At 41.8% G+C, this 14349-nt stretch overlaps 1 protein-coding gene across 3 annotated transcripts; it reads left to right on the top strand.

Annotated features, from left to right (window-relative positions):
• Positions 1 to 440: 440 nt before the first annotated feature.
• Positions 441 to 12717, top strand: LOC147231334 (non-selective voltage-gated ion channel VDAC2). Of its 3 annotated transcripts, none has more exons than XM_086152668.1 (9): positions 441 to 587; positions 2080 to 2151; positions 2889 to 2938; positions 5970 to 6122; positions 6211 to 6263; positions 9661 to 9882; positions 10516 to 10666; positions 10759 to 10816; positions 11643 to 12717. In XM_086152668.1, the coding sequence occupies exons 2-9, from the start codon at positions 2085 to 2087 to the stop codon at positions 11732 to 11734; spliced, it is 846 nt and encodes a 281-aa protein (XP_086008794.1). In that variant the 5' UTR covers positions 441 to 587; positions 2080 to 2084; the 3' UTR covers positions 11735 to 12717. The 3 variants fall into 3 exon arrangements, with proteins under 3 accessions (XP_086008794.1, XP_086008795.1, XP_086008797.1); XM_086152669.1 differs by having other exon boundaries at positions 454 to 587; positions 2083 to 2151; XM_086152671.1 differs by lacking the exons at positions 441 to 587; positions 2080 to 2151 and having other exon boundaries at positions 2889 to 3190.
• Positions 12718 to 14349: the final 1632 nt, after the last annotated feature.

Genomic DNA, 14349 nt, shown 5'->3' with positions numbered 1-14349 from the left:
TCCAGGCCAACATATTTTGTAAAAAGATGAAAAACCTTTGATAAAACATGGAAGAATGTTGGTTATGAACCTTTTAAAGACAAAAATCCCAAGTGTAGATAGTGCGCCTGCCTCATGCAAATCAAAAAGGTGCTTGTTCCAAGGTGCTGCTTGTTTTCTGCTGCATTGCATGTGTAACTCACAATGATTGTAAATAAACTCGCTCTTTCTGCATATCTCCTGTTTTATTCAACCCACATCAATAAAAGTTTATCTAACTCGACCAAAAAAAAATGGCTTTGCAACTACAAGATGTGGAAAATGTGTGCCTTATTGACTACCCGATGGGGTTTGTCGTTTTTACTTGTTTTCCATAAACCCATTAATGAACGTTTCGACTGTTGGGATTCCGGATTTCTATCTTGACACCGCAGCGACTCTTTGATCGCCGGCCCAACACCGCGCATGCGCTGTATGTCTCCTTCACCGTGCCCTGTCCCAATGCAGGAGAGGGTGCTAAGCTAGGCTAGCTGTCAATCCACCGAGCCGCATCACGCCAGGGACTCTCCGGGATTTACAAACGCCCCTTTGCACGCACCGTGACACCGGTAAGCAGCCGCAATACGTGCTTATACCTCTTAATTTATCGGTGTTTTCCTCACAAACCCTAGATTAACGCGTTGCTTTGTCGTTTCCAAAACGATACGTCGATCCGGGGTTAGCAGATGCCTAGCATGCACGGAGTTATGTAATGATGCGCAGCCTTGGGATGGACACTTAAATCCCCGCGTTAAAGCCTTATCGTGTGATGGCGTGGACTTTTTCACGGGAAAAAGCTGACATTTCCACATCGTGAAGCGGTCCGTTAGCTGCTGGCTCCCGTTATTCTGCTCGCCGTCAACCCCCCACGGCCCATCTGCTGTCCTTTGTGTCCTTTGTCCCGAAACATGCACGGCACAAATTCCCCCTCGTCTAATCTTACACAGCACTTTGCATGCAAGTGCAAAGCTTCTACCGTCTGGTTTTTCTCCTGAAAGACACATCTTGCACCTGTGAATAACCGTGTAATAAGGCTAAATGGACATGGGCCTGAAGGCTAGTTTGCATGGTCTTTTCACATGCAGTGTCATTTTAGGTCCGGATGAGTCATTGGTAATAATCGATAATAGGCAGAACTGTCGCCGCTCATCTTTGTGATGTAGATGTGGGGTGACTTTATCCGAGATCCACGAAAAGACACGCCAATCCATCATTATTAGTTTTACTTTTCACTGAGAATTCTGTGAATCCATCCTTAAAGAAGAAACAAATCATCCAGCTTGTGTTTCAGAATCCTTACGTCTCTACTTTTTATGAATCGTGATATCTAAATGCGGGTAAAGTAAGCCAGTGTCACATTTTTATGTTTTTTTTTTTTTGTTGCACCGTTGGATTTCAGAATCGGAGCAAGAAATTCATGTCCAGGAGCGAAGCATGAACGTGGTTATACTTGTTCTAATGCGGATCATTTGTGTCTGCAGAGAAGGAGCAGAATGGAAGTGGGTGTGTCACTACATGGGATCATTATTGACTTTTGTTTTTATACCACAGCGTCTCTGTCACGATGGTGATGGAGGCCTCCGTCCTGCAGCCGTGCCCGTCTGGTTTCCGGGCCTCCCTTCAGCCCGACTCCCCTCCTCCCACTCTTTGACCCCAAACGCTCAGCGTTCATTATTTATCATTCTAATGTCGTACTCCAAAGCAAGGCTTGAACGTCACCTCTGCATTTAAACCCTGTCAAACAGACAAAGCTGCGCTTCGAATCCCGATAGCTAGCGCGGTGATAACACACTGCTTTGGAAGGTGTTTCACAGCAGCGGCGTGAAAAGCTCTTGTGAAAACGATGTTTCCATTTGCAGAAGCCGAATCAAAGTGAACGCTGGCAAATGAAAAGGTTAAAAACAGAGGACTAACATTTCAATAGCAAGTGTAATTCCATGAAATCATATGGATGAGACAGGCTAACTTCCCTGTGGTGTTTTTTTTTTTTTCGTGAACATAAACAGCGTGGTTATAAATGCGTTATTTATCTGCTCGTTGCTGTTTCGTGGTCACCCTCAGCAGCGATGGCCGTCCCTCCTTCCTACTCGGACCTGGGCAAGGCCGCCAAGGACATCTTCAGCAAGGGCTACGGTGAGTTTGTACGCCGACGAGCGAACGACGGACCTCCCACAAGACACGGCTCCTTCTGGATGTTGAAGACCACAAGCTTAAGTTTAGCGTAGCCTTGCTTAGATTAGCGGTTTGCCGCTAATTTGTCACGACATGTTTGGCGGCAAAGACGGATCTGTGCCGACGCCGGATTTGTTTCCAAATGTGCAGACGGTGGACGCTCGGCTCGAAAAGTCGCGTCCCGGGAGGTCAAATATTTCTATTTTCTTCAGACGTGTGGACAAAGCAAAGGAAAATCTCCCCCCGCGCTGCTCCGATTACATCGTCAGCGCGCTAACCGGCTAACCGACGCGTCGCCGCCGTCCTTTAACGTCGGCGGGTTGGAAATCTGCTTAGACGGCGACACGAGAGCGACGCCGGCGCTCCGGACGCTCGGTTTTGGGGTCCTGAGAAACATCCAGAACCCCTCACAGATGAAGCAAATCTGCAGGATGCGAACGACGGGTCACAGCAGGGCAACGATAACCGGATCAATAATAGAAATAGAAAAAATGAAAACTAGATAAGGGAATGGAAAAAAAAAAGGCAAAAACAGTTGGATAAGCAGGGTGAGGATGAAGTGACGACACCAACAAGGGAAAAAAGAAAAAGAGCGAAGAAACGCTTGAATACCAGAAAAACAAATGTGAATGCTGCTCTTTTAAATTTGTTTTTCACTGTCCAATCACTTCTTCTTCCTGTGTCAAACCTCCCGCCAGGCTTTGGACTCGTGAAGCTGGACCTGAAGACCAAATCCCAAAGCGGCGTGGTGAGGGCCGCATTCACACTCCCCCTCCGCCCTCCCGGTTTGTGCTTCGTCACCGGTCGCGCCGCTAACGCTAACGCCCGACATCCCGGGATAACGGGCGGCGCCGTAAACACGGGGAGGGGGGGGGGGGGGCGGACGCCGGGTCGGCGCCGTCGGCGCTCCGGCTATCACGTTTGCTATGTTGTAGAGAAACGCCGCCGTCTAACCGCTTGCTCTGTCTCCCGGCTGCCGCTGCGGACGCTGGCGTAGATGGTAAGATGGCGTCGCTCCCGTCGGCACGCTCCCGCGGCGCCGCGGCGGCGTGACGGGGCCGGCGTTTGGGGGAAGGCTTTTTAACAACAGTGGGACATTAAAAAAATAACGCAGAATGATCCATCGACTACGATTTTTATGATCTGATTTTGTACTTTTAATTTTTTTTCAATAATACAGCTTGGTTTTACGCCAAACCGCCATGTGAGGAATTGTTTCATTATCATCAATTCGCACCGAAATCACAGCTTTCTTATTAAAAGTATTGTTTTCAGCGAGAAGATGAAATAAAAGCGACTAAATGATTAGTCGCATCGGGGGAGATCTCATCGCAACAGAAAACATGAAGACGGGCCGGTTGTCGGCTGGGAACAGTTGTTACATCGATAGGAATTCATGAAAATAAACACATGGGTGCTACCGGAGAAAAACAAACCCGTTTGAAATTACATTTACATTTACATTCCATTTGGCAGACGCTTTTATCCAATGCGACTTACAACAGAGGACATAAGGACTGCAAATACAAGATGAAATTGTCGTGATTTCAACGTAGCTTCGCGCTCAGTTGTGGATTCATCACAAAACTGTGATGGACACGGGAGGAAAGTCTTAGTCTATCATTTTGCCTTTTTTATTTCATGTTATTGTTGAAAACAATACTTTTGATAAGAAAATTGTGATTTATGAGCAGATTTATGGCGATGAAATCACATGACAAAGTGGTGTTATTAAAAAAAACACAGTTAATTGATAATGTAGTCTTTTTCTATTCAGCTTTTTGTTGAAAAAATACTTTTTTTTATTAAAAAAACACACAGATGAAGGATTCATCATTAAAATCAGTCAATTGATAATATAGTCTTTCATTTCACATTCTTGATGATAATGCAAGGAATAACAACATGACGGTTTAGCGTAAAACAAAGCTGTATTTGTTGAAAAAACAAATTTACATCCACAGGATTCGGTAGCGAAGCCGTCGTGATTCAATAATTTAGTCATTTTTATTTCATCTTCTCGTTGAAAACAATACTTTTAATAAGAAAGCTGCGATTTCGGTGCGAATTGATGATAATGAAACAATTCCTCACATGGCGGTTTGGCGTAAAACCAAGCTGTATTATTAAAAAACAATTAAAAATACAAGGATCAGATCATAAAAATCATAGTCGATGGATAATTCTGCGTTTTTTTAATTTAATTTTATTTTTTTGATTTCCCATTGTTGTTTAAACGCCAGCTCCGTCCCTCGCCGGCCCGACGCTCCCGTCGCAAAGAGAAAGGCATCATCACGTCCTCTCATTTAACCCTTCCATCGGCGGGGGAGCATATTATTCTCATTATTTGTTTTTATTTTTATTTTATTTCTTTTCCCACCGCCTCACCCCGCCCGTCGCCGTCACCGTTCCCGTGCCTCGCCGCTCCGGCTGCCCAAACGCCGTCCGTTTTGTTTCAGATTTGTCGTTGCTTGGTTCACTTTTTGTTTGTTTTGTTTTGTGCCGGACAGATAAATCCAGAACAGGCTTTTATTTGTCAGTAAATCCCCCCAAAAACCCTCTGACTCATCAGAAATAAATAGGTCGCTGCGCTCGGTGGCCGTGGGTTTGGATTAAAAAATAGAGAGATACATTTAAAAAAAAAAAAAGAAAAAGATTATAATTAAGAAATAGGCTTTTAATCCAAGGTGTGTTAATATTGTGGTGGAATAACTTAGCTCATGTTAAAAAATAGATCAGGCCAAAGTCATTCTTAGTAGAATGTGAAAAAACACCGTGTTTATTAACAAATTAAAAAATAAGTCTAATGTCACCCACTTGTTTATGTGCATTACAAAATTATTGATTTTTTTTTTATTACAAGTGACATTTTTGCCGGCTAAAAGTATGATGCTAATTTTCCTTTGAAAATTAAAATATGTTTGTTTTTTGAACAACAATTATTCAAAAACCCATGGACTTGATTCACATCCACATGACCTTTTTTATACACACACCTGTATTGTCAATACGCAGATGTAGACCGCTAAAGTAAATCTATACAGTTCAATTCAATTTGAATTTATTTAACCTAAAATTTGACTTTTTTTTTTACAAGAGAAAAAAATAAAAATAAAATAAATAAATATATATATAAGATAAGATAAGATAAGAACAACTTTATTAATCCCGAAGGAAATTGTTGCACCAGAGTTACAGAAAATATAACAGTAATAAATAATAAAAAGAAAAAGGCAGAATTAGAAATAAAAATAAACTATAAACTATAAAGTGTCTCAGTGAAACTATAAAGTGTCTTAGTAAATATATATAAATCAAAGCAGGCTGCTAAATCAAGCTATCGACCTTAATTTAATTTGACTACATAATTAACCACATAAAATGTTTTCTTTTTCCACAAAAACTTTTTGTTTTCCCCCTAAAATATAGTTATTTTAAGTGTTTTATGCTATGTTTAATTCAATTTGAAATCCTAAATGAACCTCTCAAAAGGTCCCAACCCCCCGTCCCCCCGTTATTTTTCAAAAACAAAAACGTTGTCCTTTTTGTTTTTCTATCAGAGTAGAAGCAGGCTGCTGAAAACCCAACCTCAAAACAATTTATCTTTTTCACAATTTTTTTTTTTTAATTCCCCGCGCACACATTTTTTTTTTTTATTTTTTTTTAATTAAATTATTTTTTAAAAAATTTGTTATATTTATGTGAACGTCTGCGGCCGGAGTTTGGTTTGTAAAGCAGCCTTTTCTTCCCGCGTGAACTTTGACCCCCTTCCCCGCCAGGAGTTCAACACGTCGGGCTCCAGCAACACGGACACCGGCAAGGCCTCGGGGAACCTGGAGACCAAGTACAAGATGAAGGAGCTGGGCCTGAGCTTCAACCAGAAGTGGAACACGGACAACACGCTGGCCACCGAGGTGACGGTGGAGGACCAGGTGAACGCAGAGCTAAAACCCGCCGTGTGGCTTTCTTTATTTCCCCCAGAAGGTAAAGAAAGTAAACCCAGTGTGTTGTGTCTGGCAGCTGGCCCAGGGGCTGAAGGTGGCCCTGGACACCTCCTTCGTGCCAAACACAGGGTGAGACCCACGAAAACATTCACACTCCTGTTATATAACCAGCCCATGCATTTATTGATTCACTTTTAGGGATGTTATTTTAGGAAGGACAATCGTTTATCCCCAAAAGTAGCAGGAAATCCATCAGGCCGTCTAAAGGTTTTTAGATTTCCCCCCCAAAAAATTGATTTATTTTTTTCCCCCAAAATATTGCCCCCCCCCAAATGTTTCATTACTTTGCTGCGAAATGAAGCTCTCGAGCTTAATTAAATTTGATAACTTCATTATACGTTGACGTAAAATGTTTTCTTTTTGCAAAAAAATGTTTTTTTCTAAATAAAGTATTCCCCCCCTTCATTTTTTTATGAGTGTAGCAGGCGGCTAAATTAATCTATCAAGCTAAATTTAATTTGACAGCTTATTAAATGTGAATGTAAAATGCCCCCCCCCCCCAAATTTTTTTGTTTTTTAAATCAACTATTTATTCATTCCCCCCCCCTAAAAATTTTTTATCTTTTTCCAATTTTTTTTTTTCTAAATAAAGTTTTTATTTCCCCCCAATTTTTTTAAGAGTGTAGCAGGCGGCTATAAATCTATCTAGCTTCATTGAATTTGACAACGTCATTAAGCATTAATGTAATTTTTTTGTTTTTTTTCAAAAAAACTATTTGTTTTCTAAATATTAATTCCCCCCAAAAAATATTTTTATGAGTGTAGCAGGCTTCTTAATTAATCTATCAGGCTTCATTTTATTTGACAACTTATTAAACACGAACGCAAAATGTTTTATTTTTTGAAAAAAAATTTGTTTGTTTTTTAAATAATTTTTTTCCCCCCCAAAAAATTATCTTTTTCCGATTTTTTTTCTAAATAAAATATTTATTCCCCCCCAATTGTTTTTAAGAGTGTGGCAGGCGGCTATAAATCTATCTAGCTTCATTGAATTTGACAACGTCATTAAGCATTAATGTAATTTTTTTTTTTTTTTTCAAAAAAACTATTTGTTTTCTAAATATTAATTCCCCCCAAAAAATATTTTTATGAGTGTAGCAGGCTTCTTAATTAATCTATCAGGCTTCATTTTATTTGACAACTTATTAAACACGAACGCAAAATGTTTTATTTTTTGAAAAAAAATTTGTTTGTTTTTTAAATAATTTTTTTCCCCCCCAAAAAATTATCTTTTTCCGATTTTTTTTCTAAATAAAATATTTATTCCCCCCCAATTGTTTTTAAGAGTGTGGCAGGCGGCTATAAATCTATCTAGCTTCATTGAATTTGACAACGTCATTAAGCATTAATGTAATTTTTTTTTTTTTTTTCCAAAAAACTATTTGTTTTCTAAATATTAATTCCCCCCAAAAAATATTTTTATGAGTGTAGCAGGCTTCTTAATTAATCTATCAGGCTTCATTTTATTTGACAACTTATTAAACACGAACGCAAAATGTTTTATTTTTTGAAAAAAAATTTGTTTGTTTTTTAAATAATTTTTTTCCCCCCCAAAAAATTATCTTTTTCCGATTTTTTTTCTAAATAAAATATTTATTCCCCCCCAATTGTTTTTAAGAGTGTGGCAGGCGGCTATAAATCTATCTAGCTTCATTGAATTTGACAACGTCATTAAGCATTAATGTAATTTTTTTTTTTTTTTTCCAAAAAACTATTTGTTTTCTAAATATTAATTCCCCCCAAAAAATATTTTTATGAGTGTAGCAGGCTTCTTAATTAATCTATCAGGCTTCATTTTATTTGACAACTTATTAAACACGAACGCAAAATGTTTTATTTTTTGAAAAAAAATTTGTTTGTTTTTTAAATAATTTTTTTCCCCCCCAAAAAATTATCTTTTTCCGATTTTTTTTCTAAATAAAATATTTATTCCCCCCCAATTGTTTTTAAGAGTGTGGCAGGCGGCTATAAATCTATCTAGCTTCATTGAATTTGACAACGGCGTTAAGCATTAATGTAAAATGTTTGTTTTTTTCCAAAACAACTATTTGTTTTCTAAATATTTATTCCCCCCAAAAATATTTTTTTGAGTGTAGCAGGCTGCTTAATTAATCTATCAGGCTTCATTTTGTTTGACAACTTATTAAACATGAATGTAAAATGTTTTCTTTTTTGAAAAAAAAAAAAGTTTGTTTTTTAAATCAATTTTTTTTCCCCAAAAAAATATCTTTTTCCAATTTTTTTTTCTAAGTATGGATTTTTTATGAGTGTAGCAGGCTGACAAATGAACTATCAAGCTTAATTTAATTTGACAACTTCATTAAATGTTGACGTAAAATCTTTTTCCAAGAACATGTTTTTTTCTAAATAAAGTATTTATCGCCCCCACATTTTTTCTATGAGTGTGGCAGGCTGCTAAATTAATCTATCAAGCTTAATTTAATATAAAAACTTATTAGATGTTAATGATTAATGTTTTCTTTTTCCCCCAAAGAAAAGGTTTTGTTTTCTAAATCGAGTATTTATTTTTATTTCCTCCCAAAAAAATTTTTTTATGTGTGCAGCAGGCTGCTAAATGAACAATCAAGCTTAATTTAATTTGAGAACTTCATTAAACGTCAACGTAAAATGTTTTCTTTTAAAAAAAAAACATATTTTTTTTCTAAATAAAGTATTTATCCGCCACACACACACACACACACACACACACACACACACACACACACACACACAAAAACTATGAGTCTAGCAGGCTGCTAACTGAAGCTATCAGAAAGTTATCTATTCCAATAAATTGTTATTTATATACATCAGGCCATCAGCCGGTGGTTTTTTTTTTACATTTTCTGGGGAAAAGGCCTCGTGTTCCGCGTTGCCGTGGCGACACGTGACCCCCCAGCGGGGAACCCAAGCGCCTCCGTGATTTCCAAAATCCCGGGTTGAACCTAAAGTTACCTCCTTAATCCACTAATCCCGCTGCGTGACGCCGTCGGATTCCACCGCCAGAGGCTTCGCAGCAGCATCGCTCAAAAGGAACCCTTAAAAAAGCACATATATTATCGATTATATATATTTATATTCAGTTATTTTAACCTAATAACCAAAATGACGCGTCACATAAGTGTGACTCAACAAACATCTGACATTCAGACAATAAAATTCAATGGGATTAAAAAGAATATATATGCATATATCAATATGCATAGATATTCCATATCAATATGCAAAATAGTATGTATTATTTATGGGTTTTTTTTTCTACTTAAATGTAATAGCATTGTTACATCTCTGGAAGTATTGGTTGACTGATAAAGCACAAAGTCTTTGAAAATAAAAGGATGTCATTATTTAAGGCGCCCAGAAAATGGTGGGAAAAGGCCTAAAACTATATTTTGTTATTGAAAAATTCAAAATAAATGGATTCTTTGGACTGGAAATGAGCTCGCCGTTCGCCGCCGTCTTGCAGTAAGAAGAGCGGCAAGCTGAAGACGGGCTACAAGCGCGACTACGTCAACCTGGCCTGCGACGTGGACTTCGAGGGTCCCATCATCCACGCCGCCGCCGTCCTGGGCTACGAAGGCTGGCTGGCCGGCTACCAGATGGCCTTCGACACCGCCAAGTCCAAGCTGGCCCAGAACAACTTCGCCCTGGGCTACAAGGCCGGGGACTTCCAGCTGCACACCAACGTGTGAGGAAACACGCTTAGCTGTGTTTAGCTCGCTCCAAAGCGCTAACAGCCGGGAGATCCGTTTGTAAAATGCGAGATTTTAATCCAATCCTTGGGAAAAATTGTTATGAGCGGTTTATTTTGGGGTGTGTGAGCATTTAATCCACGTGATCGGTGGTGATTGATAAAGGAAACAAAGTCAGACACGTGCGCTAATCCTGGTTAAATCCGTGTTAGCGTAGCGATCCGCTCCTGTGCACGTCTCGCCCAGATGGAAGCGATTGACGTAATTAGAAAGAAACTCGGGCGTTAAATGAACTTTAAGTGAGATCAGCGGGCAGAAGGTCAACATTATATTTCTTTTTTTTTTTTAAATGATGGAATTCAAGTTGACCGCTAGGCGGCGCTGCGGGTTCAGAGTTCACCGCTGGAGAGAATCCTCAGCTTAGCGCTAGCATTAGCATTAGCTTTAGCATTAGCGCCAGGACAGAAGGGGTGTCGGCGAGTTCACGGTGGAAAGCACTTTGAGCGACCACACACACACACACACACACACACACACACATATATATGTATAAAAAACGAAATATTCAATAAAAAAAAGCAAAAGTTAAAGTGCACCTGCTGAATTTGAGTGAAAGTTTTGATCTCCAGCAACGACGGGACGGAGTTCGGCGGCTCCATCTACCAGAAGGTGAACGAGGAGCTGGAGACGGCCGTCACCCTGGCGTGGACCGCCGGCAGCAACAACACCCGCTTCGGCATCGCCGCCAAGTACAAGCTGGACGGCGACTCGTCGGTGTCTGTAAGTGGAACGCCGGAATCGGGATCCCGTAAAAATCACAACGCCGCCGCCGTTCGACGTACGTCATCCTCACGCTTCCCTCCTTCCGACAGGCCAAAGTCAACAACGCCAGTCTAATCGGAGTGGGATACACCCAGAGCCTTCGGCCAGGTAGGCGCCGCCGCCGCCGCCGCCGCCGTTTCACCCCGATCCAGCTGGAAACCGCAGGCTTCAGAAAAAAAAAACAACCCCTCCAGTAAATTCTTGGGTGTCAGTTAATGATGACACTTGTTTTCAACCACGTGGTCGACTCATTCACACGCACCTTTATTTTCATGTTACCAAGACCTGCGTGACTCGGTTAAGAATAATAATAATAATAATAGGATGTTTACACACACAGTGCACAAAACAATGGAAAAAAAGGTAAAAGTCTAAAATAAATACATCGATAAAACCGCATCATTTATCGATTGACTAGATTGAGTTGCGGTTTGTCGCCTCCTTTAAATGATCGCCTTGTTTTTCGACAAAAATGCAAAAACGTGTTTTTTTGTTTATGTTTTACACACGGCTCATTTTCCTCAAGTTCTTCAGCAAACACAAAAAAAGGGATTATTCAAAGAAGGCGACGATTTACAAAGTGTCTTCAAGAGGTCAATTTCAAATAAAAACATCTATTTGAGCAGGAAAATCAATCATCCGCCTCCAAGAAAACGCTCATTTTGACGCGCTTTTCGACGCTGTCGGACGGTACGTATCGAATGAGCAATGAAACGATCATTCTGCGTAAATAATGTTACAAATGGATGCTGGAGCGTCAGGCAGAATGAATCCAAAGAGCGTCATGTCGGGAAAACGGGGAAATTTTGGCGTCCGAGCGCCTCGAGATTGTTGGAAGTGAAGGAATCCGCTGGCGGCCGCCAGCTTTGTTAGGTCGGCGTGGAGACGCGAGGTGTGGGTTGTGTTGAAAGTGAGTTTTCCTTCCACGCGGCAGGTGTGAAGGTCACCCTCTCCGCCCTGATCGACGGCAAGAACTTCAACGCCGGAGGACACAAGGTGGGCATGGGCTTCGAGCTGGAGGCGTAGAGACGGAAACCCCGAGTCCGACGTCCAGAGAAGGAAGAAGAAGAAGAAACCAGAACCACATTAAACCCCCCTCCCTCTCCTCACTAAGCCCCGCCCCTCTCCTCACTAAGCCCCGCCCCCTCGGCCCACCGCCGCCATCACATCCTGACGGCGCAGGACGGCGGAAGTTTCGAGCTCCAAGGTTTGTCCAAGTATTTATCCCGGAAGCGCGGCGTCACTCCAGAGCTTCCGGTTTCTCCCAAATGTCGGGCGGCGCTCGATCGCTTGTTTCGGGCTCCTTTTGTTTTGTTTTTTTTTGGAAGCGGCGTTTAAAACGGCGAGCGCTTGTGAAGCCGTTCTTCTCAGACGCGCCCGAACGGTCTTTGTGACTCCTCATCTCGGTAGGTGAAATCAATGTAGTGGGATCTTCTCCTAGGTTACTTAGCGCGCCACCTTTTCTACCATATTGTTTTCATCTATTGTCGTCGGGGCGCAGAAAGACCGCTCATTGGCGGGCGCTCGGGACGACGGCGTCGCCAAAACCACGCGGCGGAAACCTTTTCCTTCGCCCTGAGGTCGACAGGCGGCGGCCCAGAGAAGTTCTTCAGTCAAGAACAATCCAAAGAGGAGGCCGAGTATCTAAACAGACCAGTTAGATGCCGTCGCCTCATTTCACGCTCGCTTTTAAACCCGTCGGTCCAAAAGGTCGGTCCAGAACCTCGGCCGTCCGGCGTCGTTCCTGGCGTGGCTGCGCCGCCGCCGCTCCTCTAACCGTCTTTGCGTCCCGTACGACTCGCCGTCGCGTCCCGTTCTGGTCAAAACGTCAAAAAAGCGTCGTTCGTCTCCCGCCGATCATCCTTTAGGGAATCTTAACAATCATGTGTCTCCATATAATTGTGTTCTCATGATCTTGAAGTTGATTTATTTTTGTCGTGTAGGCACAGTACCTCATTTTTTCCAATGTAACGAAGGAAATTCTATTCATAAATACAATTCCAAAAACAGCTCGTGTTGTTTATTTTTCCCCCTTCTGTTATTGTGTAAGGCTCGACGGTCACCGTGGAAACGGAATCCCCAAAAATATCCGGGGGGATTTTTTTTGCATTTTCTCAGTGGGTTTGGAAGAAAAGATCGAACCCTTTGTCGTGAAAGTGACAATTTCAAATATTCAATATACGAACCTGAGGGTCGTAGAATATTTAGCCCCATTTTAGACAGAATGATCAAACTGGCGTTTGATTGTTGAACATAAAGAAGGGAAATAAACGCTTGACGGGATTAGCCGTTAGCGATGCTAACGACGTCGCAAATGTCCGTTCCTTGTTCACGCAATGAAAGCGAAAACGGTTCATCACTGAATTCATCAACAAAATATAGCACTGTTAGCATTAACCTCTGGATATCGACACAGCGTTCAAAGATCTACTTTCACAACCGAGCTCGCGTTTATGGGTAAAAATGCAAATGAAGGTCAGCGGCAGCGGATTTAACCTGGTGTGTTGTCTTATCGACAGGCGGAACACACACACACACACACACACACTCATCCCCAGTGTGTTAAGCTAGCAGCAGAAAAACACAAACCTAGCTAGCGCCGACCCTGAAGATGGCTAACCCGAAAGGAAAAGTTTTGTTTGCGCAGAATCGACCGGGTTAGGCTAGATTACAATTCTGTTCATTCAGGTTAGCGAGGTGGTGGCTAACACTAACTTGGTAACCCAACATTCCCGCTTCCTCCTCGCCCGTCGGAGCCTCGTGGAACTGCCCGACGGGTTAAACGCAAAGAGGAATTTCCCGCGAGGGTGACGGTAAACAACACTGTTAGCGGCTAGCGGGGTTCAACGCTAAGATGAGTCCCAAATATTTACTGCTTAAATGGCTAATTTCATTCCAATGAGCTAAAATGCTCACGTTAGCTTTCCCCCCCCTTTAAAAAAATGTTACGCGATATACTAGTTGTTTTTTCTTATCCGTGTTCATCATTCGGGATGATTTCTGAAGCCCCGCCTTCATTTTTCCAGGTTTTTCTAGGTTTATAAAACAAAAACCTTGTTTCTCTTCCCCCGCTGTGCACAAATGTACCTGCCACATCTGTCGGTGCTCCGAGCAACCGAAGAATCTGCTGAAGATACACAAAGTGGAAGAAAAGAGATTTCAGAATGAGCCAAAGGACAGATTTATTCAGATCCCCTCATCGATAAAAATACGCTATAATTCTCGTCTTTGTCAGAGGGTTCTCCAAATGGCAAGTGTAACCGTTAGCGATGGCGACCGATCCGACATTTGCATGGATCAGAGCGACGTCTCAGATGAGCCGGGAGTCGCAGCGGTCCAAGTATTCTGGATTCATTTTCCAAGTATCGCATTTCCCCCGTCTCATGTTTGATTTTTCACAGCAAATCGCCAAAGAGCGGCGACCGTCTGGCGTGTAAGGACGTCATTTCACAAGGTTTGAAATGTCACGGCCGTCAATCCTGCTCTCGCGTAGTTTAACCGCCAGTTTTGACGTTTTCCAAATCGAAGAAGAAACCCAGGAAACGGAAGTTCTCTGTCGCCGGGCGCTCGTCTGGAGCCGGTAGTTCTGTTTCTTCTTTTTGTCCGGGATTTGAAATGTTTGTGCACGACATTCCGGTCTG

This window comes from Fistularia commersonii, chromosome 9, assembly GCF_037954325.1.
Source record: "Fistularia commersonii isolate RoL2024-O1a breed Wild chromosome 9, RoL_Fcom_v1.0, whole genome shotgun sequence".
Taxonomy (NCBI): domain Eukaryota; kingdom Metazoa; phylum Chordata; class Actinopteri; order Syngnathiformes; family Fistulariidae; genus Fistularia; species Fistularia commersonii.
The sequence above is the reverse complement of the archived record's forward strand: the minus strand, read 5'-3'. Positions and strand labels throughout refer to the sequence as shown.